The sequence below is a fragment of the Hetaerina americana genome, unplaced genomic scaffold (assembly GCF_022747635.1).
Source record: "Hetaerina americana unplaced genomic scaffold, ioHetAmer1.1.p SCAF_4, whole genome shotgun sequence".
Taxonomy (NCBI): domain Eukaryota; kingdom Metazoa; phylum Arthropoda; class Insecta; order Odonata; family Calopterygidae; genus Hetaerina; species Hetaerina americana.
The window spans coordinates 96,946,906-96,971,917 of NW_027286985.1; the positions used below are offsets into that span (position 1 = coordinate 96,946,906).

At 41.7% G+C, this 25,012-nt stretch overlaps 1 protein-coding gene across 1 annotated transcript in view; it reads left to right on the top strand.

The window, feature by feature from the left end:
- The first annotated feature begins 12,095 nt into the window (after positions 1-12,095).
- Positions 12,096-25,012, top strand: part of LOC139691928 (proton-coupled amino acid transporter-like protein acs) — a 33,955-nt gene continuing 21,038 nt past the window's right edge. Inside the window, exons 1-3 of the mRNA XM_071589878.1 lie at positions 12,096-12,296; positions 23,136-23,201; positions 24,802-24,963. Coding sequence (XP_071445979.1) covers positions 23,158-23,201; positions 24,802-24,963 — 206 coding nt within the window. The 5' untranslated portion in view covers positions 12,096-12,296; positions 23,136-23,157. The remainder of the gene's footprint in view (positions 12,297-23,135; positions 23,202-24,801; positions 24,964-25,012) is intronic.

Sequence of the window (25,012 nt, forward strand, 5' to 3'; positions counted from 1 at the left end):
GTGTATGCATATAGGTATATATGTGTGTGTATGTGTGTGTCTATATATATGTATATACTTTTTTCTTTTCGATGTGCAAATTTGGATTAATGAATTTATGTCTATCTCTATGTGTTTATGTTTAGATTTGAATGTAACTGTAAGTTTAAATGGCTAATATAATATGTATATGACGATGGGTTAAATGGAAGAAGGGACCATTTGGTCTCAATTTCGCCCAAATAAAGACCGCTATCTATTTATCTATCCTCCGAAGTATCTATTATTAATAATTAATTAATTTTGCTTTTTTGTGTGTGATTGAGGTATACGTGGGTCACTGTTTCCCAAACACTCCCAAATGGCCTAGTGTGTGCTCCCTATCCTACTACCCCTAGGACGGTAGGAGTTTGCATAATTATTTTTAGAAATATCTTGCTTCTCATTACTCCGCATGTGTTGTCAATGTATTTAATTTCTCCAATTCAATTTCAGTAACTTAATAATATGTATACTCTGTAAAAATGATTGTTACAATGTACATGTATCTTTCCTCTAATTAATAGGGTTTTCGCAGGTTTTTCACACCCCCCTTCTCTTCGTGGGTGTTTTTCCTGCGTGGGTTTTTACTAGTTGAGCAATGCCACGCTCTCCCTAGCTTTTCCCACAAACCTCATTCTTTGCTCAGACTTTCCTCATTTTATTGTACTGTTGACTTCACTGTCATTTAATTTGAGTATATGTAGGTGTATTCTTAATTTATATATGTATATGTATATGTATGTATGTATGGGTGTGTATGTGCGTACTTATGTTTGTATTTATGTATGTGTATGAATGCATGTATGTATGTTTATGTGTGTATGTGTATGTGTGTGTGGATATGTATGTATATGTGTAGGTATGTGTATGAATATAGGTATGTATGTGTGTGTATGTGTATGTATGTGTATGTGTGTGTCTATATATATGTATATACTGTTTTCTTTTCGATGTGCAAATCTGTGTTAATGAATTGATGTCTGTCTATATGTATTTATGTGTACATATGACTGTATTTATAAGTTTAATGGCTAATATAATATGTATATGACGATGGGTTAAATGGAAGAAGGGACCATTTGGTCTCAATTTCGCCCAAATAAAGACCACTATCTATCTATCTATCTATCTATCTAGTCCTGCGGCTCTCAATTCTCCACCTTCCTCTCCAGTGGCTTATTTGCATGCGACATATTTTCGGCTTTTCTCTCCTCTGCTCGATGAATATTCGTCACGGGCTGGGGGTGGCAACGATTACCATACATAGAGGTCACTCGTGCCAGTACCCAATTGTATTCTCGCATGTGAAGAGGCCACCGAGCAAGGGCGTAGGTTAAGTTCATTTTAATCGCCAAAACAAGCGCGAGAAGAAATACATGCATTACTTAGGATCGAGAATAAATAAATTTCTCAATTTAATTAGGGATTTGATTGAATATAAAATATTAATGAAGTACAAAGCAGAGTTAATAGAAATGTCTTCGGCTCGATTCACTTGGTCGTAAAAGCTGATTGAAATCAATTGTTTGTTGATTTTGTGATTATTCTGTGGAATATCTGACAGAATCTATGTTCACTTCGTCGTTCCTTTCTTGGTTAACATATTTCTTCCACTCACCTCTTGCCCGCGTCTTCATTTTTCAGTTAATCATTAGGAATGAAGACGTACAACGTCATCTTCAGGTGACGTTGTACGTCGAAACCCGGGTCGTGTGTTTGTGAAATAAATCTGTGGAATTACAAAGTATTATTTTATCCGCTTAAGAATGAACCGATTCCATAAAATAACGCCTGAAACCATCGATTACATTAGGAATGAGTTGGGAAGTTAAACGAAGCCTGAGTGAAAGGAATGTTGGGGTCTTTAACAACGTACTGAGATTTTCTCTTGCCAAGTAACATTTTCTCAGGGCACGCGATGACCCATGGAGCCCTTGTACCTGCGGTTGCAAGCGAGGTATTCCCATTGAGAGTGAGCGTGCGGAGATAGATTGATGATTAAAATGGAAATTACTACCCTCAGTCCGGGTTAGTGGCACAATAATGCAATTAAGGCCGTTCATTTTTATGATGTAAAGTTTTGTCCACAGCCACGCATTCCCATGTCACACCTTTCAACGGGATTAAGTAATTAAAAACGTCCAAGTAACAGGTCATATCATAATTCCATGCTATTTAACTCCTACACTGGAACTATTATTAGCCTATTTTTTTGCTGCACGATACAATTAGCTAGGCTCGCCGACTAAAAATAAATTGCGACTTCTACATAATATTGCTCCATCTCCACCTTTAATATCCTACGTGATGTATCTCCTTCCTCTCGACAGAGCTACAGAAGGGACTTGGTTTAAAGAACAAAATGATAATATACATCGATAGTGAGCCATGGCAGACCGCACGATCAAACCTCGGTTTATCCAACTATGTGAGGGGCAACCAATAATAACTGTTAAGTACAGAATGTGTACTTTGCAATACGATCGGAGGTTGAGTCAAAGAACGTAAACCAGAAATGACATTATGAGGATGAAATAACAGGAGAGCATAAAATTTCCATTGGGACTTCGTAATGCCAGCTTCCCATTGAATAATGGCGTTTCATAATCAATCGGAAATATAAATCCAAAAGTAATATATCAGTACTTACGTTTCAAAATGGCACTACGCTGCGGAAATATAGTGGTAAATATGATTTATATAGAGAATCAGGTACTTAGAAAGTATTGAGAAAACCTTGCATCAGAGTGGATTGAATTACAAGGACCGAATCACTTTATGCTTTTAAGCGCGAATGTATGTACATATCTCGTTGCATGCATGCGTTTGAAAAAAGGCGTTTTGTCAGTTATCGGTCAGTCTAGCTGAGCGACCCAATTCCCTTCTTATTCCCAAATCCTTGAGCACACTGCTTCGGCGAAAAAACCCGGTTCTGTCCGCTCCCCAAACATCATCTTTCAGGGAAATAAAAGAGTCCACAAATGCGGAGGAAAATGAGAATCGAATGCCGCGAGTGTGATTGCATATGCTGTTTGATGAGTGTGCGTCTGATTTGGCGCATTGAAAAATTATTGATGAAAGCATAGTCATAGTCTATATCACGACGGAGTACTACGTTCAATCGATCAGCGTGCGATTTCATCACATTTTCCTAGAGAAATAACTTGGACTGACACACGTCGAAGCAAGGAGGATGCTTGAGGGATCCACCCAAGCGTTAAGCCGTGGCATAAATAGATCGATCTTCTCGTTCGAATCGCATCGAGAGTTGAATCGACCTCTCATGAGAAAGATTGCTGCGTCATTGCCACCGCCTTGACGACGGCGCGCGTTTTCGGCCAAAGGTTTGAGGATTTGTCGATGGAGTAAGTGGTTTCAACCGATTATACACGCTTCCACTTCCCTCGTGCCGATGCTGTCTGCTCTTCGAGGGAGTCCGCAAATCCACAACCACACACACACATCGTAACGTAACCCACTCAAACCAGAGGACTACCGGTATAATTTTAGAGATGCAGTGTATTCATAGGGGTTCTCAACCGGTCGATCTCGGCACGCCGGTCAATCACATCTGGCGTTTTTCGCCAAATCTTTCTTTGCCCCTCAATTACGTGTTTTTACAACCATCATTTTAGTTGATCCTGGCTAGGAAAGCTAAACAAACGGTATCTGCTTTGTATTTAACCGTAGAAACAGATATACTGACCTATCTTATTCACAATATGTGGAAGGAATTTCATAAAATTAATTTTCGAAACTATTGTAAGAGAAAACCTGCTCATTGTCAACCGTTCGTTGATTTCTGAATTCGATGAGTTCGATTCCACGATAACGCGTCGAAAGTAAAATAAAATGCAAAGGAAACAAAACGCACTTACAGAAATAAAGTGGTTTAAGGTTGAAAAAAATGATGATACTTATTGCATTGGGAAATACCAGAAATAAGTATAAAATATTAATATTAGAATTCGAATGGATTTTTAATACTCCATAATCACGGTAATGCAAACAAAATTTGAACACTCAAACCAAACGTAAGCAGTCTAAGATAACTGGTTTACATGATGCATGTTTTAAAAAAATTAATTTTTTTTAAATATTAGCTTAACCTCAGTATTTGATGTACTTTAGTTATTATAATTTTTGCAGCCACTGAATATTTAAAATTATTCAATATCCAGACCTAATCATGAACACTAAAAAAAATAAAAAATATCATTAGCACCTTTAATAGGGATATGATTATTTTTTTACTATCATTAGGAATAAAAGTTGCTCTAATATACTGCTCACCATTGTTGATTCCAAAGAAAATTAATGAGAAAATACATTTTTTAACACTACAAAACGAACACAGAATATCCAGGAAATACTGAAATGCGGGGAGAAAATGTCATTGGACATGGAATTTGACTACGCAAGCGTTTTTGACAGTCCCAGAAGGACTTTTTCCGATTTTTAAACAATAAAAAGGATATAATTGTGTCGGTGAATGATTAAAATCTTTAGAGAATGATAGTTACGAGAAGAATTGAAAATCTACATTTAAATATTGGTAATCCACTGCAAGATGCTAAAAGTTCACCTATACGTATTGCTCCATTTTCCTTTCACGAATTTTCATTTTCCTTTTCGAATTAGCCGACGTAGTTGATCCTGCGAAATTAACGATAGTGATTCATTGAATTTCGAAGGCTGCACAGCTTAAGAAAAATATTTAAATGAAGCCATTGCAAATAAGGACGAGATGAACAATTTCTGTTCATTTTGTGTCGGAAAACGCGTACCATATTTTTAAATTGATTTACATTATGGCTGGTGGACCCTCAGAGACTGGGATCGGTCGAACATCTCTCATTCGTATTTAAACTGCTGGCTAGGTACGCAGATGCAGGATTCAACTTTCTCTTGTTCCTCTCCCCGAATATTTGCCTTCCACACACAAGACTTGTAGTTTTATTCTTGTTGCTGCTCAATCTATATTCTCAATGTGCTTGGTCGATGGCATTTTAGAGGTCCTTGCGGGTCCTCTCGCGTTTCTGCGACAACTGTGATGTGATCTGCAAACCGAAGGATGCTCCTTTCTTCGCCATTCACCTTAGTTCCTTTGATACTTAATTACATAGCTTAGAAAAATTACATAGCTTAGGTATACTATATATATATATAGTATACCTAAGCTATGTAATTTTTCGGGTATCAGATCTTCCTGGGAAACCATAACCGGCGCAGGGAAAGGAACTGGCCCCTGATGTATGAATTTCACACGCCGTCGGGCTTAGTGGTGGGTGAACTCAACCATCACCCATTAAACTGACCTTCGGGTTGATTACTGTGTTTATGGTTTCACCCAGTACTACATATATATATATATATGTAGTACTGGGTGAACAATACATATACATATATATATATATATAAATATATATATATAAATATACAATATATATATATATAAATAAATATATATATATATATATATATATATATTGTATAGTGAGGTGTTGTATCTTTGTCCTTCTTATTGTTTTATTTTAGCATCTATTTTCTTTCCACTTTTCATTTACATAGTTGTAAACGGATACTTGTAGGGTGTAGAGGTTATTTTTCCACGGTCGTAGCTCCTTCCAAGCTCTTCCAATATCTTGTAAATCTTTTTCCACTGGGCAATAGTCGAAGGCCTTCTCTAAGTACACGAATGTCAAATATAATAGCTTGTTTGCATGTATCATTTTTCGGCCAGCACCCTCAATCTGAGTATTGCCTCTCTAGTTCCTCGGTTTTTCGCGAATCCTAATTGATTTCCCGTTCAGTTTACCTGTACTCCTACCGTTGCATCTGTTCTTCGGTTAATAATCCAAATCAGTATTTTCGAGGCATTAGACATCAGACTCAATGTTCTGTGCTCTTCGAATTCATGTACTCTTGATCTCTGCCATTTATGAAAATCATCACACTCCAATCGAAATCCTCTGGTAGACTTGATCATTTCTTTGTTTACATTAACAAATTCTGGTGCCTCATCGCTCTTCAGATCTCTCACGGCTCTGTCGAATCAGCTTCTCACAGCTTTCGGACCCTTTTCGTATTTTTCTATCGAGATTTTCACTTTGGTTAGGCAACCACCAAGTGTTCTAGGCCCCTGAGAATAGTTAGTACTTGTAAATGTACTCCCCCATTCTCAACCAAATATCTTCATTTTTCCTTTGTATATTTTCATGAGCATCTCGGACGTTGTGAGATTTTGTTTTCCCTTCTCTGAATCGACTCTTAACAGTGACAAATCAGTTTCGCTGTACCCCTCTCCTTTTTGACATTGATTTTCTCACAGAAGGTACCTATCCATCCATCCCCGACCTCCTCCAAGTCTCATTTGACTTGGTTCCGCTATTTGCGGAACAATGCGTTTCCTCTGCTTCATTTCTTGGATTCTTGTATTTTTTGGCTTGCCTTTGTGAGTTCTCTTATTCTCTCAAGAGTTGCTCATATGTCGCTTCGACCATTATATTCTTCATTCTCTTCCGTCGCCATGCTATGCTGTCTAATTTCTCCGTTCCACATTTTTGTCAACTTTTCTCTTGCTTACTTTTCTTCCATCATCTCTGTGCTTATTCTTGGTTCCTGTGTCACTTTCTTCATCTTCTTGTATCGCTCTCTAATTTTCAAGACCACCAGGCTGTGTTCGCTATTTATATGTGTGCTTCAGGAGCTCTTAAATTTCGTAACTTGGCTCTTGTATCTCATTGGTGACATTGGTGCTAGGACAATAGTGTAATCAATTTATTTATTTTACCCTATCCCCGACATCTTCCATGAGAAATGTGGGATGAGGTGTAAATTATCGAATTGTACAAGCCATTCACATCTCTGCACTGCAATCTAAAAAAAAACTGTTTTCCATGTCATGTGCTTTTGGTTACATTCTGTAAAATTGAATACGAACCAGACAATTTAATAAATTGGGGAATAAATGTATGAAGAGGCATGATGATGAGTATTTCTTCATCTAACGAGGGGAACGTGTCGCTGGGTTGTTCTTCAAACAACGGTGATGTCGAATGAGCAAGGACGTTTGGAAGGCTGAGGGCCTGCCACCTGACCTCGGGCATAACGACACCCTTCGCGGAGACCTCCTCCCCTTGGGCAATCCCCTGAATCATCCATTCCACGCCCCCGCCCCCCCCATCATCATCCCTCGACCCCCGGTAAACCACCTCCCCCTTCGGCCCAACCATCCCCTTGCCTGTGAACTTGACCCTCCCCTCCCCCTCCCAGTCATGAGCAAATGACATCCACGACAAACACCAACTGCGGAGGCGGGAGATTTAAGGGGCAAACAGGAGTAGGAAGGGGTCGCCAGGGGCGTGGTTGGCTCCGGGGAGACACCCTCACCCTCCCGGAGATGGACGCACCCTCAGCCGGCGACCTCGGTTGAAAGAAAAACCACCAGCCGGAGGAAGTGGGCCTTCGGGATAAATTCCTCGGCAAGGTAATAATGGGTTGAACCAATTCCACGATGCCTTTATTCATAAATTGTGTCGCGATTTATACTCCCTGTTCTTTATACTTCCTTGATTCCCGGATGTAAGGTGCGGAGGACGGATAAGGGTCAAATAGAGGGAGGCACCCGAGGGCCGGGCGTTTCCGTGCCAACAGAACACCCCACGGCGAAATTAGAATTCTGTTCACGGGACGAGTCGGCAGCACGTCGTCCCGGCGCCCGAAGAGGCGTGCCGAAAGCCCACCGGTTGAGCGCGTGCGTGAGCCTCGCGGTGCTGGTGCTTTCCGACGACTGAACTGCCCCCATTGGAATCCCCCACGGAACAGTGATCTCGGAAAGTTCCATCGTTTCCATATTGACATTTTTTTTCAAATCCTTAAGTAAATCATGCAAATGTGTGCTGTTGGATTTCTTGTTTGTGCGGCGATCGATAATAAACAGCGTTTCGGTGAAACCCTTATCTTGGAATCTGAAAGGAATTTCCATCGAGTTTTTTTTGACATGGATTGAAATTTCCCCCTTCGGGACAGATTATATACGCTACTTGAAAAACAGGGGTATGCGTCTGAAAGGGAGGGACTTTTCCATTGAAAGCATTTATCTGCAGTCCGCGTGAGCAACAGCAGTCTCTCCTTATCTCCAATCCCCCCTCCCCCTCGCCCCATCCACCCCACTCCCGTCACCCTTTGATGCAATGGGCGCAATTGATCCCCGCCCGCACTCTTCTTGTCCGAAATTCGCGCCCGGCAGCCAAAGGGTGGTGTACGTCATTCCCGCTCTCTTGTCATTGCCCCCATGAACAGCGGCGCGGTCGGTGTATCCTGTAATACCTTCACGGCACTATCGGCCGGCAGTAATCATTAATTGATGCTGAGTTTGAGTGGAGGAATACCTGAGACAGAAAAAAATACGTACGCACTCTTTGTCATGAACTCGATAAATGCACACTTTCAAAGTCACGGTGTACTTTGAAAAAACAATTTATCGCCAGTATTAATATTTTCATTGAAAATGGAGCGACAAATACATTGAAATTAGGAATCGGATCGTATTGAGAGTGTACTTTGAGTCGCGTTTTACAGTTTAATGGAGTAATTATGAGGGGCAGTCAAATGAAAACCGAACCCCCGCCAAAATAACCAGTCCGCGCACCAACAAGGACATAACCCAGTAAATGCGTGCGTCTGTGAGTTGTCAATAAGCAGTTCTCTTACCACAGCGATGGCAGTATCGATACGTAAAAAGCTAGCCTCCAGATTTTAGGGCTCTGAGTGTGTTATGGCGGGTATTATTCGGTTTTCATTAGACTTCCCCTAGTAATGTAGGCCTCATCGCCATCACTGGTCAAATGTATTGAAGACTCATCTCAGCACTCTCCCGCCCTTCCCCATCATCACCTCTGATCTCCCCCCACGTCCGTACCCTCGTGCTCACTCCCTCGTGGCAACCACCGCTCCCTTAGGGCACCTCCCAACCCCCTCGCCCCCTCCCTCTCCCCCTCACCCCTTCCCAACACTTGCAGAGCGCCGCGAAATATCCATCCCTCCTTCCTTTGGGAGTTACCACTTACCTTGCAATCCCCACACCTCACGTTGGAATCCCTTCGTTTGTCATTTTACCCGTCCACTTGATCACTACGGCACTGCAACACATTTCGAATTCTTCCCATATCTTATCTTTCCGGCTGCTGTCGTTACTCATGCCTCATCGAATTCCACTGAGGGAAGCACGATTCTGAAATGTTTTAAAATCTAGGAAACTTGAGCTCTACGGTCTCATAAAATAACAAGTAAATGAAAAATTCTGTAGCCGTAATAAGTTTTGTACCATTCGTCCCGCAAAGAAAACTAAATTACGACGCACACCCTCCTCTTTCCCTGGTTGTTGTTTCTCTCTTTACTTTGCTCGCTTTGAGTTATATTCTCCCATTAGTGAGGGCCTTTTTGAATGTGTGAGTGAGTGTTTGCCTGAGTGCTCGTTAGTGTGTCAGCTCTGTGGTTGTCTCTGGCGCGGAATTTGTTCCCGTAAACAGTCGCGGATAATGCGTATCTGTTCATAAACCCAGGAATTGTTAAGGGAATCCCTTTAACCCTATCAAGGATCCCATTTTGGTTTGAGTGTGTGTCTATCTGTAGTTGGACACTGGCGAGGAAGTAACATTCCCGCAAAATAACACAGAAGGATATTATGGCTGAGAGGTTGTAGTTGGTCATCGTCGTGGAATTTCTTTTCCCATAGACTGTTTGCGGCACATTTAGTTTTCTTTTTGGGACGAGTGGTGCTAAATTAATACGGCTGTAGGAGTTTTCCTTTAATTTGTTATTAAAATGTCTTAATTAAGTGATTATTTACCTCCAGGCTTGCGTTCTATTCCTCCGGGAAATCTGTTTATTCTATTGGAATGCCTGCTTTTCTTCCGGTCTCTTCCGAAAATACTGCCATTGTTTTCTCCACAGTTGCTGATTCCGCTTAAAATAAACGAGGGCGGTCTTCCGTTTCATATGAGTTTTTATTCATAAGTTTAATGGCTGGCAACCTATCTCTGTCTCCCTTAGCTTTTCTCTCCCTGACTAGAATCTTTGTTCATATTTTTGCCTTCGCCTTTCCATCGCCTCCTTCTGCTGTCGCACGCCCGTCTCCTCCTTAGTTCGCTCTCTGCTGTAACAGCCCGATTACCTGTCGGGAAAACGCAGCGAACTGATTTCCATCTTCAATCCAGGGTTTTTCCTTCTCTAATTTACCCACATCGTGTGATGATTTTTGGTGGACAGGGCTATAAAATATTCTCCCAGATATATCATCTGGATTTTGAATGAATGCTACCAGAAACTTGGTGGTTTCAAACTGTTAAACTTGAAGTCAGTTTTTGGTACAGTAAAAATGTCACACCTATCAAAGATGTCTTGCTATCATTTTAAATAAGCTCAGCAGCAACGCCATCGATTCCAGGGGCCCTGCTATTGGGCAGGCTCTTATCTGTCACGTAGAATTCCTCTATCTGTCCATTAAATTATCTCCTTTTGTCAATTTCGTCTTTTAATCTTCAAATATTTTTGACTGAGATATCTTCTATAGCAAAATTGATCTCAGAATTTTTCCTCTCTTCACCTTCAAATCAACATATTTCATCGTTCTTCACACGAACTTTTTACATCTTGCGTTCTTTCCCGTGCTATATCTCCCCTATCACGTGGATGGCTTCGGCCTTTCCATGTACCCCAGTTGGATCATTTTCCATAAATTCTTCCGTCCGTATTCCAATGAATTTTTTTTCCTTCGAGACAGTTTACTTCATATCCTTTTTAGTACAATTTTCCATTTTCATATCCCGCGTTCTTGTACTAAATTACTCTCTGAAAGTATTGCTTTTTTTCAGTGGTTCTTCTTGATGAAACTTTCTATCTTTCGTCGGAACATTGCTTTAGGGCTTTCATTAGTTCGCTCGCAGTAATAATAATTATTTGGCCATCATCCTTCTGGCAGTCCAGATGTCAAGATGCTCCCACAACTTCGTCTTCCAAAGCCTTTTGGAAAAAAAGGCTTCCTTTGAGTTTCCTGTAATTATTCCACTCCCATCTATGTGATTATTTTTTTCTGTTTCTTGCATTTATGTATTTTTAATTTTCTCGCACTTGGCCGTTAATCAGTCATGAGTACCGTCTGTATATCCATCAGAAGAGTTTATATGACCTTCGGCTTCATTCCCTCCTCCCATGCATACTCCCTCTTCTGCGCTAAAACGTCATAGGCTTGGGCAGAACATTTGAAAGTAGGGACCCCATACATTCTTTCCGAAAAATCCTTAAAATAAGCGGGTGGGGGAGGGGACAACATGAAAAATTCGTAATTCTTTACTTCGTGTCGTAGGGGCCGTCCCCGTTTCAAGTAAGATAAACCTTTTCTCCGTTTGATCTCTGTTTTCCCAATCCGTATTTTCCGATCGTATTTTTTATTTTGCCTTTTTCTTTACCACTCGTGGATCTCGTGCCGATTATTCCCTTCGTCTCCTCCTGCGTAATTCTGCTGCTCCTCCTGACAATTTAATTTCACTGGATCCTCTGGAGCCATTGATCGCATTTTTCAGAAGTTTTCTAGTCTTCCGCTTTTTCGAATTGATTTGTGAAGAAGTTCAGCTCTCCTTAAACGAGTGCAAGGGCTATATACATATGAGGCATTGAGAAGCCTCAGTGAAGTTTGAAGTTGAGGGACGAACTCGGCTGCGTGCGACACGGGTGGTGCGGCGAGCTCGCTTGGAGCGGTGGGAAATTCCCCCCCTCCCTCCTTTGGTCTTTGGCGACGCAAACTCATGGCGCGGAGAGAGGAGCCCGCGTGTCCCGCTTCCCCTCACCCCCCTTAAAGAGGTGATTATGATAATTAATTTCCGATATATTCATCGAAGAAGGGAGAGGGGTCACGTCTCGTCGGTCCCCCTGCCCCCTCCCTTCGTATCCCCTCGTCCTTTTCCCACTTGGGGAGAGCTGTCCTCGATAGCGGGAGGGGGGGTGTGTATATAAATGTCGCGCGCGCTATTGGCGGGAGAGTCTATCGCGCGCGCGCGCGTCGTCCCCTTCCGTTGAGCGAGTGTGGTGGCCTAGCGGAGAGAGATAGAGGGAGGATTGGTGGTGCGGCGGCGACGACAACGGACGTGTCGTACACCGAGATCGCCTTTCTGTGGACTCCGACAAGGGGTTCGTTCGCCTCCGCCTTCCGCGTCTCCTGCCTCCGAGTGTCGTGCACCCTGAGGGTCGTCGTGGGGAAGCTCCCAGGTTTGCGGGTGAGCCTGTACATCTTCGGGTCGGCTGCCCTCCCTCCACCTTCTGGAGGGCCCTTATGTTTCACCTTCGTGGCACCGATTGCTATATTTTTCTAACTTAACGCAACCTTTGCCCGAAATTAAGTGTTAAAACTTTCTTTGTCAAAATGTTTCCATTTATAAAGACGTGAGAACTGATGATAACCGAAAAAATTGATGTCATGCTTTGATGTCTCGGTGTTAAATGGACTTTATTAGAAAACCACAGACACAGTTATCAATTTGAAGGTCGGTTTGATAGGTGATGGTGGTAGAATTCACCCAATACTAAGCCCTATACGGCGTGTGAAATTCACTCATCAGGGTAATTAGGAGTTCCTTTCTCTGTACAGACTATTGTTTTCCAGGTGCTCGAAAAATCATACAGCTCGGGTGAAGCTGAGGGTGTCCAGAAAACACGAACGAACCCGGGCTCTCCAGTGCTCTAGGCCTGAACTAGCACAGGCGCCATTAAATTGAATATGCGTTTCATTATATTTTTTTCGATTCGTCCCCTGAAGCAGTTTCTATCGAATTCAATTGGTTTAGAAGTAAAAGGAAAATCGAAATAATGGGACCTCTCTCACCTTATACTTCATAAGCCCTATAGTCCTTGCTAGTGTCAAAAGTCTGCCTTTCTATGGATTACGGCGGTTCCCAGTTCGAGTGATCCGATGATTAAAGCCGCGTCTCCGTATTTCTTTCATACAGAGTCGGTTTGGTTGAAGCGTCATTCAGTGTCGCTGAATCTTTACCGTTTACTGTCCTTAGCATATTTTTCGCAAATGGCGGAAGTTCTTTCCCGAATCCGTGTCTCGTGACGAATGACACTTTGTTCGATTTCGGAGGGCGGGAATTGTGGTCTTGACAACGGATGTCTATCTAGGAAATATATTTGTATTCCCCCATAGCATATGTTTAAGTGTTTTTTTGCTATAGTTCGATTTCAGAGAAGAGAAATGAAATACTGGGAAAAACCCATGTTTTCAGAAAGACTCCGTAGTTTCCTTAATTACTGCAACATTTTAGCTTGTTAATTATTGTTCATTATATCATTTAGATTTACTAATTTAGGAGTTCATAGACCAATAATTGCTTTGCGATCGCCATGTTAACGACGACGCATTCAACTGAATGAACAGTAAGAAATCGTAGCAAATACCCGTAATAATACACTTCCATTGTTGATAGTCATTTATTTCGAACTAAATTTCGACCTTACTTCATCACAAAACTAGGTCGAAATAAATTTCTTTCGACACTCAATTATTATTTGCTAAGAATCGATCACGTTCGCCTTCCGCAGCATAACGCTTGATTCGATACAATTGAATGAACTTAGTTGATTCAGTTGAAAGCGTCGTTATTAACGACGGCAGTGATATCAAGGATGCTATCAAGATAAGCATGATTGAATTTATCTCCTATAGTGCTGAGAGCAGTTTTTTTTTGCCTGTTTTGGCAACGCTCGGGATATTATTGCTTTTGGTTCTTCGAAAACAATTGCGTAGTTACCCTTTGAGGATGACCGGAGAGAGGAATTCGACTGCGGGTTGAGTGGGGCTGTTCCCTCCCGCAGTGGGTGTCGGAGCCGTAGGATTCGGTCATTTGTGGTCTCGGGGGGGGGGGGGGGAGGGAGGTTGGGGGGTCGCGGTGGCGTCATATGGATAAAGGGGGAGGGGTGGAGCAGGAGCAGAGAACAGTCTGTTTCCCTGTGTTCGTTTCTCGTCTCATTCGTAGAAGAAAAAATCCGCCGTCCCAAAGAGATCTCTTAGCGTGCTTTTTCAGGATCTATATTTAGATCCTCGTGTGCGATAGTCCTTCGTCGGAGGATGTTTGGCAGCAATGGAGAAATGAAGTGTCGTTGTCCGGTCAGGGGTGGACGTGCCCGTGGATTTCGGTGCTATCTCAAGTTCAGAGGAGGAGACGTTTTTGGCATTTGACGGATATTACGAGTCTCGTTAGTCCGTTAGTCGTTTTTTTTGTTCTGAAAACGTGCCAGGTTTAAAGGGACACGCCTCTGCACAGGATAGATGACCACGTGCTTGTCACTTCAGCTTAAGTCGTTCCGCCGCTTTCCTCGCCGCGAATCTTTGCTCCTTTCAGCCGCACCTTTGGTGCTGTGTTTGGCATCTTTCGCTTCCCATTCGTCCCGCATCCTCTGCTACTTTGAATGGTGTACTCTTGATTCCAGGGTTATTATGGGAACATAGCCCTTGTGTTAAGGGGTGCGACTCGGGAACATTCTGAGGGTAAAATGTGTCTGAAGGAAATTAATAAGGAGTCAAGAGGGCACGTGACCAATAGGGAAATTGAGACTCATGAGCCTCTTGGCCCGTTAATTGCATTAGCATGCATAAATTGATTTAAAACACAAATGCAACCATCTTATCATCCAATTACTCTAGCCGCGCAAGACTGAGCGAAACGAAAGGTTTTGAAATGAAAAATTAAGTGATAGGTTACCTATTACTACTCATCGCTCCAGTTGGGAGTGACAGAAGTGCCTGCATCAGGGGCAAGGAGAAAGGAGAAGGTAGGATGAGGAAAGGGGTTCTTTTGCCAGGGACACTTTACTGAAAGGGTTCGAAGAAAGAGAAAAATACGGGTGGGCTACTGCGTTGGAAAGCAACTGACGACAGTCGGGGGTCGAAGACAAGACAGTCATCAACAAAGATGGGCCACTCTGGTGATCTTGCAATGGACGCTTGAGTTTGGTGCCAATGCCACACGTGTCATGTGGGTTATGGACGATGGCACTGCTTTCGAAAAGGAGGTTCTCACGAGATCATCATTGTGTTATTTAGCCCTATCGGCGATCAGAGAGGTTGCGAGTAGTAAGATGAAATGAGATTGTTCTCTTTTATAATGAAAACCATAAGCTTTAAGAACCAAGGCATTTTTTCTCGGCGAGACGGTGTGGTCAAAGAGTTGGGTACAGTTCTTCAACTATGACCTTGAGATATAAATCTTCAAGAGTAGTGGTTCAGTATATACACGTATAATTATTTAGGGGTAGTAGTAGTAGTTTTGAGGGGAGGCGACCAACAGCTGAGGTCATTTGTGCCACAGGGAATGGACAGGAAAGGGTGAAGGGTGGAGAGAAACCCGGCGTCGGCATTAGCCTACTCTTTACGAAAGGCGCCAAGGGGTCCGCAGCTAAACGTCCCATCCGACGGACGGCGTACTCACTCAAAGTGCCCTCCACAAAGCACCTCAAGTAGGGATCGAGATACCTCTGAAAAATATTCGAATTTGAACCCGGGCCCTCTGGGTGGGAAGCTAGTGCGGTAGCCGCCTCACCATCTCGACCCCTAGTTATTTAGGGAGGTCGCCGTAGTCCAGAGGTGGAGCGTTGGAATACCGACAAGAGGGCACAGATTCCATTCCCGGGAAAGGCTCTCGAAGCGCCTTCATCTCCACCTAAGCTATGTGATTTTTCAGGTAGCAGATCTTCTCGGGATACCATAACCGGCCCAGGTAAAAGGAACTGGCCTCCCTACCCTGATGTCACACTTGAGGGCACAATAGAACACAAAAATATACAGGGTGCACCAGCATAACTTCCTTTTTTCAATACCAACTTGCATTGAAAAAAGGAAGTTATGTTGCCGCACCCTGTGCATAGAAAGCACATAGAAGGACACTCGCATTTAAGATAACTTAGGGCCAAAAGGTCAAACTATCTTAAACGTGAGTGTTCTTCTACGTGTTTGCTATTTATACATGTATTTTTGGGTTCTATTGTGCCATCTATTGTTTCTCAAAAAATGTTTACTAAAGTGAAAATAAGGTCATTCAAAAATGTGGCGATTTGTATAAAAACTACAAACACAAAATAAACAGACAATTTTAGTTTTTGAATATTTTGGTTGCCCAATTTTAAAATTGATGAATGATATGTCGCCCTGTTACGTATTTTGGTCGAGGTACAGCGTGCATTGGGTGAGTGATCCAGAGACGAATTCGTCCGATTGAGTGATCGATAGAGTTTCCGTTCTTGTTTGTGATTTTGAGACGAGGGCAGTAGCTCCTCGTGCGTTTCTCACAAGAAGTGTTTTGAGGGCGAGAGGAAGACCTGGAAATCCACGTGCGATTGTAGTCTAAGGTCGAGGAGAATTGGGCGGCCGTGAGGCTCGTGCTGGCGCAGAGGAGACGGGGGACGGAGGGGGTGTGTCCGGGAAGGGAGGGTCAACACGTCATCGCAATGGAGCAGGAGCCGCGCCAGTCGTGACTGCTCCCTTCTCCTCCCATTCCGCTTCATAGCCGCATCGTTTACATGTACGATGCTACAGCTTTGTTGTTATTTTTATTCAGAGTGAGGAAGTGAGGATTCAGAGAACTAAACGCTCGTGGGTTCCACGTATTCTTTCGAGTGCAGCGACCTCTTTCGCAGCACATCGCATTGTTATTGATTGCTGAGCGTCCGCAACGGAAAATAATAATGGGTGCGCGTCCGATTGTTAACTTGGATTCCCTATCCGTCCGCGTTTCGTGTCCATGTTTTGGTTTCGGCGAACACCGAGTTGCGAGAGTGCGGCTTTTAATGTGACCTGAAAAAAAAGGGGAGTGAGACTCGCCGCGCAAACAATCGTGAAAGACAAGGCTGACAAGAGCGCTGCGCGCGGGGGACGTGCCCTATCAGAGTGCACACACGTGCATGCGCCATGCGGTCTCAGCGGCGCGGCCCGTGCTATTTCCCGCGACGATGGAGAGGTTGCGGGTTTGGCGGAGGAAAACAGACGCCGAGAGAGATAAACACGTTATTGGCAGGTTGGGCGCGTATTCCCGCTCCACTTATCGCGAGAACACTTTTGCAATGCCCACTGACTAGATTTTCTAACCCTAGGACACAGTTACGCCGTGTTAATACTTTTTATTGTTTACTATTATTGATCGATAGTCTGAATGAAGAATTAGGGACACCATAAAGGTGCTATGCATTATATATATACATACATATATATATATATATATATATATATATATATATATATATATATATATATATATATACACACATATAATTATTATTGTTTTTTTAGGTAATCCTCCGGTTAAGGTAGGCTTTTGGATGGGCACAGCTACTAAATAAATATTTTGTGACTCCGAATGAAACAAAATCCAGCATCCTACTCTACATCAATACTATATATATATATATATATATATATATATATATATATATATATATATATATATATATATATATATTTATTTATATATATCTTCGAAATGGAACGCTCTTCAGCGACGCGCAAATATATAAAAACACAGATGTAGAGTTATAAAACATAGAAACACAAAGAAAGGACACTCACATATATAGTTTTGACGTTTTGACGGCTCGACCGTCGTCATCAGAATGGCATTCTCGGGGAAGAGCGGAGAGGGCATGTGCGAGAGAGGGGTGAGGGAAGGAGAGGTAAGGGACCAATAGGAAATGAACAAGGGGGTGGGAGGGGATATGTAAGCAGCTTTTGGATGCGTTCAGTGGGCTTGGTTCAGCTCGGGGGGTTTAAATGACGGGGACACCCAGATGTGCGCTATCTCACGGGTTCTCACCTCTATGATACTTGCATATTTGGGAAGGGTATCAATCACCGAAACGGAGAGTTTCCTGTTGGTCCCTTACCTCTCCTTCCCTCACCCCTCCCTCGCACATGTCCTCTCCGCTCTTACTCGAGAACGCCATTCTGATGACGACGGTCGTGCCGTCGAAACGTCAAAACTACATATTTAAGTGTCCATTCTTCGTGTTCATATAATTTAAAAATCTACATCTGTATATATATATATATATATATATATATATATATATATATATATATACTATATATACTATATATACTATATATACTATATATACTATATATACTATATATACTATATATACTATATATACTATATATACTATATATACTATATATACTATATATACTACGAGGGTCATCCGGAAAGTAGTACCCGTTCGTGAAATAAAGACACAAAAGTAAATATTAACAAACATAAAAAATTTTATTTGAAAGAGGATACTTTAAACTACTTCTCAACATAATCTCCAAGCAAATTAAGGCATTTGTCATAACGTGTGACAAGTTTCTGTATTCCTGCTGCATAGTCCTTCGCCGCCAGCTCATTGAGATACACGAGGGACCCATCTTGCACAAATTTTTGCATAATGCAGATGGTGTTTAACAATTTCATGAACAATTGTTCGAGAAACATTGGGAAAATGCTCACAGATGTCATCAATTGTGACGCGCCGATCGTTCCTCACGAATTCGTCAACTGAGCTCACCAGTTGGTCTGTAATGACAGACGGTCTCCCCGAACGCTCATCGTCGTGTGTGTTCCCCCTCCCCATGTTGAAGTTGCGACACCACCGCCGAACAGACGACTCGTCCATTACATTGTCTCCATACACCTCCTTTAATTGGCGATGAATATCACATGGGCGAACGTTTCTTGCATTGAGGAATTTAATCACTGCCCTCACTTCACAACTGGCGGCGTTCTCAATTTTTTTAAACATTGTAAACAATCACAGAAACAACACAGGCAATGCTAGCGTCACGCAACTTGGCTCAGAGAAGGCAGACAAGCCACTGAAGCTATCTGACCTCGTCCAGCGGCTACTCGCGTCGTCAGCACTTCATGCGGCACGAACGGGTACTACTTTCCGGATGACCCTCGTATATATACTATATATACTAAATATGTATTTATATGTACAGTCTAAACTATATAGTATACCACAGGGCAGTAAATACTAAGTGTGTTTACTAAATGCAGTCCGAAATAAGAAGGCTAAAGGGAAAATTTACTTGTTTAAAGAAGGGGACTACAATGGCCTATAGTGTATGCTACAGAATCAATTTTTAAGTCTTAGGAAAGATAGTTATCATGGATATACTGAGGATATGTGGAATCACGTCCTTGAGATCTCGCGCTCTGTAGTCTACAATCTCATTCCCAGTAAATTTATAAAATATAACACGGAACCTAGATGGTACATCACGGATGTTAGAAAGGCCTTGCGACTTCAAAGGCTATGTCACGCCAATATGAAATATAGTATATTAGGGATGATATCATCAGTGGCAATAGGAATGAGATCACTTGAAAAAATATCATATGATGGAAAAGAACGTTTGCTGGAAAATAGTAAGCCTACTAAATCCTCCGGGTCCGATAAAATACCCGCTCGTATATTTAAGGACCTAGCTACGGAAACCGCGCCGTATCTAGAAAGTAATATTTAAAAGTCGCTGGTAGATCACAAGGCAGCCAGAGATTGGAAAATGGCTATTGCAACAACAATATTTAAAAACGGAGACAAGGAGGAACCGAGCAATTACAGACTTATTATCCTCACATCCATTTCGTGCAAGGTTATGTAACATATAGTTGCTAGTTCGATCGTGAGAAACCTCGGTAATCAGAAGTTATTAATGAAAAATCAACGCGTTTTCCGAAAAGGTAGATAGAAACAACTTGCGATTTTTGTTCATGATATTCTTATTTCTGGGGAGAGCAATGTGCCAGGGGATGCGATTTTTCTAGATTTTAAGAAAGCCTTCGACAAAGTACCTCATTAGAAACTACTGGTAAAGCTAGAAGCATATATAGCATAGATAAAAATATCCGGGGTTGGATTAAAGAGTTTTTAAATGGTCGAGTACAAAGAGAAGGGATAGGTGGAGTTAGCTTAAATGCAATGGAAGCCACTACAGGTGTCCCCAGGGAAGTGTCATCGAACTTCTTTTATTCCTACTTTAAGTTAACGACATTGACTCCGTACACACTGGTAAGATACGTTTATTTGCTGACAATTCAGTGGTTTACTGTGCTATCCGTGATCATGAGGGCACAACAGCGTTAATGAGATGACCTTAATTCTGTAAAACGCTGGTGCGACACTTGGAATTTGGAATTTAAACTTAAAAAAGTGCATAATGATAATTTTTTTAAAAAAGAGCAATTCCCTCCTGAACGCCAACTTCATCGGGAGCACTGAATTAGAATGTGTAGACCCAATTAAATGCCTAGGTTTTACCCTGACTATTGGAACAACAGAAATTGCACTTTTACACAGATTTAAAACTGTGTAAACGTGTAAATTTGGTTTTTCTCATAATGATGAACTTCCTCTTCATCTTGCCTGTATCTGTTGAATATATTCCTCACCCTCACTCACGATCTCCTCTGGGTGAAACACATACGGGCAATATGTGGACAAGCTAACAAAAAATTAGGATTTATTAGAAGAGTACAGGGTAAATGTGATGAAAATGTCAAAGAGAAATGTTATCTGTCGGATGGAGGAGGAGGAGAACAGAACAATAAGTTTGATTTCGCACGCAGATAAATTGGTGCTACTAATCATCGGTGAATAAATGGAGTGAAAGGGATGATGATTGCTTGTTGGATGATCAGTTTGGGTCCAGGAAGTCTAGAGACACTCGTGATGGCAGGGTAGTAATTAGCACCAATAGAAAGGAACATAGATATAATCAGTATGTATTTGTTTCTTAGATTTATTAAAGTGAACTGATTACAATTGCCAAAGAAACTGCTGGAGATGCCACAACAGTAACTTTTAATGGAATCATCCGCTAATGTGCATTTCAATGGAACAATTTCAAAGTGTAAAAATCATTCGCCTTGACTGGGATTATAATTAGAATTAATGAAATCTATACAGAAAGAGTAGATTGGAGCGATAGACCTGTTATCTGCAGCTTGCAAATACGTCAGGTAGCTGTTGTGCATAGAGAGCCAGGATAAGAAGTGTTTATAGGGGGTTGTCTATTATCACCGGTGCTTTTCAACTTTGGCGTGGGGAAAATGGTGAACTTGACCATTGGAGGGACTGGAGATCGGAATGAAAGTTGAATCCGAATCCGTAAAATAGTTACGTTTGCGTATAATCAAGGATTAGTTCGCCATTACGAGGGAAGCAAATTTGTATTGTCCCACGGGTTTATTGGTTACGTACAACGCATTTTGGTTCACAGAACCATTTTCAGGTACAAGACAGTTAGTTCGCCAGTCAGCCAAGAGGTTACATACGTTGCTGAGAGCATTGGGAAGCCAGTGAGATTGATATGGGATTACAGCTAGTGTGAAAATAACAAAGCTTATGAGGCTTCGGAGATCGAGACAAGCTAAGTTAAACAAAAAATAGGAGCTCATGAACTAAAGCAGGTTGAAAAATGTGACTGAGATCGTCACAGTATGTGGGGCAACAGAATAAGAATTACGTTAGGGAAAGAAGCGTTCACCCGAAGGAGAGATTGATGGCCGGGAAATTAAATAAGGTGGCTGAGATAAGATTGGTGAAAACTTAGGTCTGGCGTGTGGTTTTGTAAAGTTCGAAAAATTGGTCGTTGAAGGAAGATGAAAGACGCAGATGGTAGAGGTTTTCGAGATTTGAAAAAAAGGTATCATTTACGAAAATTAATTAGTAGTTCTTAGCGGAGGCGAGCAGCAGCCGAGTTCATTTGCGCCATTAGAGATCAATCAAACGAAGAAATACTAGGCTAGATGAAAGGGGGTTGCTGGGTTGAATCCAAAGCAGGCAGGAAAGGTGGTTGCAGAGCGTTTTGATTGACGACGGGATGTTGCAGAAGGCTGTCAGTGGGAAGAACATTAGGCAAACAAGTAAGAAGCAGGAATAGGAAAAGCTTGTTGGACGGTATGAAAGGAGAATATGAACAGTGTATGAACTAATGCATTGTGGAGGGTCAGGTTGTGGGCGATCTTGTTAGGGGATGCTAAGAAATGTACAGTCTGTGGTCCATCCAAACACTTCCCTCAAATGGTGGACCACTAAATAAAAATACATTTTAAGATTAGTTGTTACAAAGAGTGGTTTTAAGTTGATCATTGATTAAGTTACCCTGTCAAACATTGTATTTTATTCATACATCATCTTATTCTTTTAGACCTAGGAAAGAGATCAAATACTACTGGCTACCTAACCGGCAAAGACTTGATCTAAGTTAACAGGCGATAGAATCATGTTTTCATGTAGGAAAGGGGAAAAATTTCATGTTAAGGAAAAATATTCACTCAAATTCGTATTTGATATGAGTGAATATTTTTTATTATTCCGCTGAGATATAAAAACTGTTCTCTGAGTGACATAACATGGTAGTTACCCCAGAAAATATACCCTAATTGTGTGGGTAATATGGAGCTAAGGAATGGAATACCCAAAGCGAATCCATGAGGTGACTATCTTTTATAAAATATTGCAGCATATACTGGAGATTATATATATATATATATATATATATATATATATATATATATATATATATATATATATATATATATCTGGAGAGATATTTGAAGAAACTTTAAGGGAGTTGATTCAAAGCCAGACTTAGCCGTCTCGCTTTCAAGGCACCCTCTTAATGGATACTATCTGAGCAGTTATAAATCCTGGTTTGCTTACCGAGATGGGTGTAATTGTTTGAAATTGGCGATTCCTATGGCCCTAAGTTGGTTATCTTTCCTCAGAATGCGCTATTCCCACCAAATGTCAAGAAAATAGCGAAGAAACAGAGGTAAAACAAGGGAAAATTCTATAGGTAATTTTTATGTTTCCTTTGTATCCGAGTGTTTTGTGTTATTGAAATAGTTAAATGAAAGTCATTGGATCGTTTTTTATGAGAGGGTGAATTAAAATATTGTGAATCGTCTGCGAAATGGTTAATTTTGTTTTTTGACTTTAAATTGAAATGGAATTTCTAATTCACAAATGTTTATTTTTCTTTTTCCATGGCTGTCGGTCCGCGGTTCCGATGACAGTCAACGGAGATATCAAGCAAACATGGAAGGTCCTTCACCGCCTTACTCAGAATCCAAAGAGCCAAGGTAAGAAAGCTGAGCAATTTCATTCGTGATTATGTTGGCAATAATAATTGGTATTATTCGCAGTCTAGCTTTTCGTAATGTTTTGAGATCTCGGTTTCCCCTATCACAGTTTTATTCTAAGGAGCATGTATGTTAAGCAGTTTGCAAGGAGTCAGTCGAAGAGGTGTCCTAGCCATTCAGTGATGAGCGTACCCAACTCTGAATGTGGCAATTTAAGAAAGAATTCGCCTCGCCTTCGGTGAAGCTCATCAATAGAAGGCAGGTGAAACTCCTCCCTCCCTGTCGACTTCTCTAAAATGTAGTCATCATTATTGCCCGCCTCATTTGATTTCAGTCTTCAAAAACTTTTTTTATATATATAAAAGTACCATTTAAGTAGTGGTAGTAGTTTTAAAGCAGGCGACTGACAGCTGAGGTCATTTGTACAATATGGGAAAGAATGAAAGGTGAAGAGAAACCCGACGTCGACATTAATCTACTATTAACGAAAGGCGTCAAGGGGTCCGCAGTTTAACGTCCCATTCGACGGACGTGTTACTCATTCTAAGTTCCCTCCATAAAGCTCCTCAAGTAGGGATCGAGATACCACTGTAAAATATCTGATACCTCTAGGATTCGAACCCGGGTCCTCTTAGTGTGAAGCCAGTACGTTGGCCATCGCACAATCGTGACCCCCCTATTAAAGTTTGTTGTGAAAATTTACTCTGTCGAAGTAATACGAATCGATTAAAATAATTTGGTGCTGGGATCTCAGCATTGATTACGACTTTATCGACTCATTCGACGTTCCTAAATATTACCAGAGCTGACGAGAAAGTAATGCACGTTTCGGTCTAGTGTGGAGGTGGATTGAGCTAGAGCTACCATCTTTGTGTCTAAACGTCCCTAGACTCAGTACAAATCTTGGTGTGGTAGTTTACAGACCGTGGTTCTTATACTTCGGTCACTGTGAATTGTTCAAATGTGCCCTGCAATAGAAAATACAGCGAGATCTGTGATTAGGTTTTTACTGTCAAAAAACCACAAGCCAATTGAATTTCATTGGCGACATTTTAAAATGGCCGCAACAATGTTCACGGCGAGCACGGTAGTGTTCGGCCTAGAGAGATGACCTGACAGTGAAAATCAATGAAACAGTTCGTGAAAATCGCCGATTTACGATTACGGATTTCTCGTTAGAATTGGCTAGCAATACAGCGCTTTACAGTGACGTAGAATTGCATATTGGCGTAAACCAGTGATTGAAATGCCCGCACACCCATATTTAAAAAAAATGTAAGGCGACAGATTTTTTCAAAGACGGAATTGAAAACCTCGTGCATATTTATGATAAATGCCTCAATTCAAATGGTAACTATGTTGAAAAATTGTTTAAAAATGAGTCTTTCAAATGTATGCCATTAAATTTGTCTTGTCACTAGGTTAATTAGTTTTTTTTAAACGTAAGATACTTGCTGCAGAGCTTTCGTTAATTCGTTGCCAAACGGCTCTGGGCAATCTCTCGAACTGGAAGACATGCCCAAAACTGATTGTTTCTAAGTTGAAGGAATAGGAGTTGTTGCAACATGGTTTGTATCGTTTGCTTGTCGTCTCTCCCCAGGCCAGCCTCGAACGGGAACCTGTCGGCTGGAGAGAAGCCAGAGGGGGAGAAGAATGGTGGTGAGGTGTTCACAGTGGCCGCGGTGACCTCCAAGGAGAAGATGGCCGAGGGCAGCGGCGAGTACAACCCGTACGAGCACCGGATTGTCGACCACCCTACCACGTAAGGACGAGGATAGTGCTTGCCGGGGACCCACCAAACCCCCAAACCT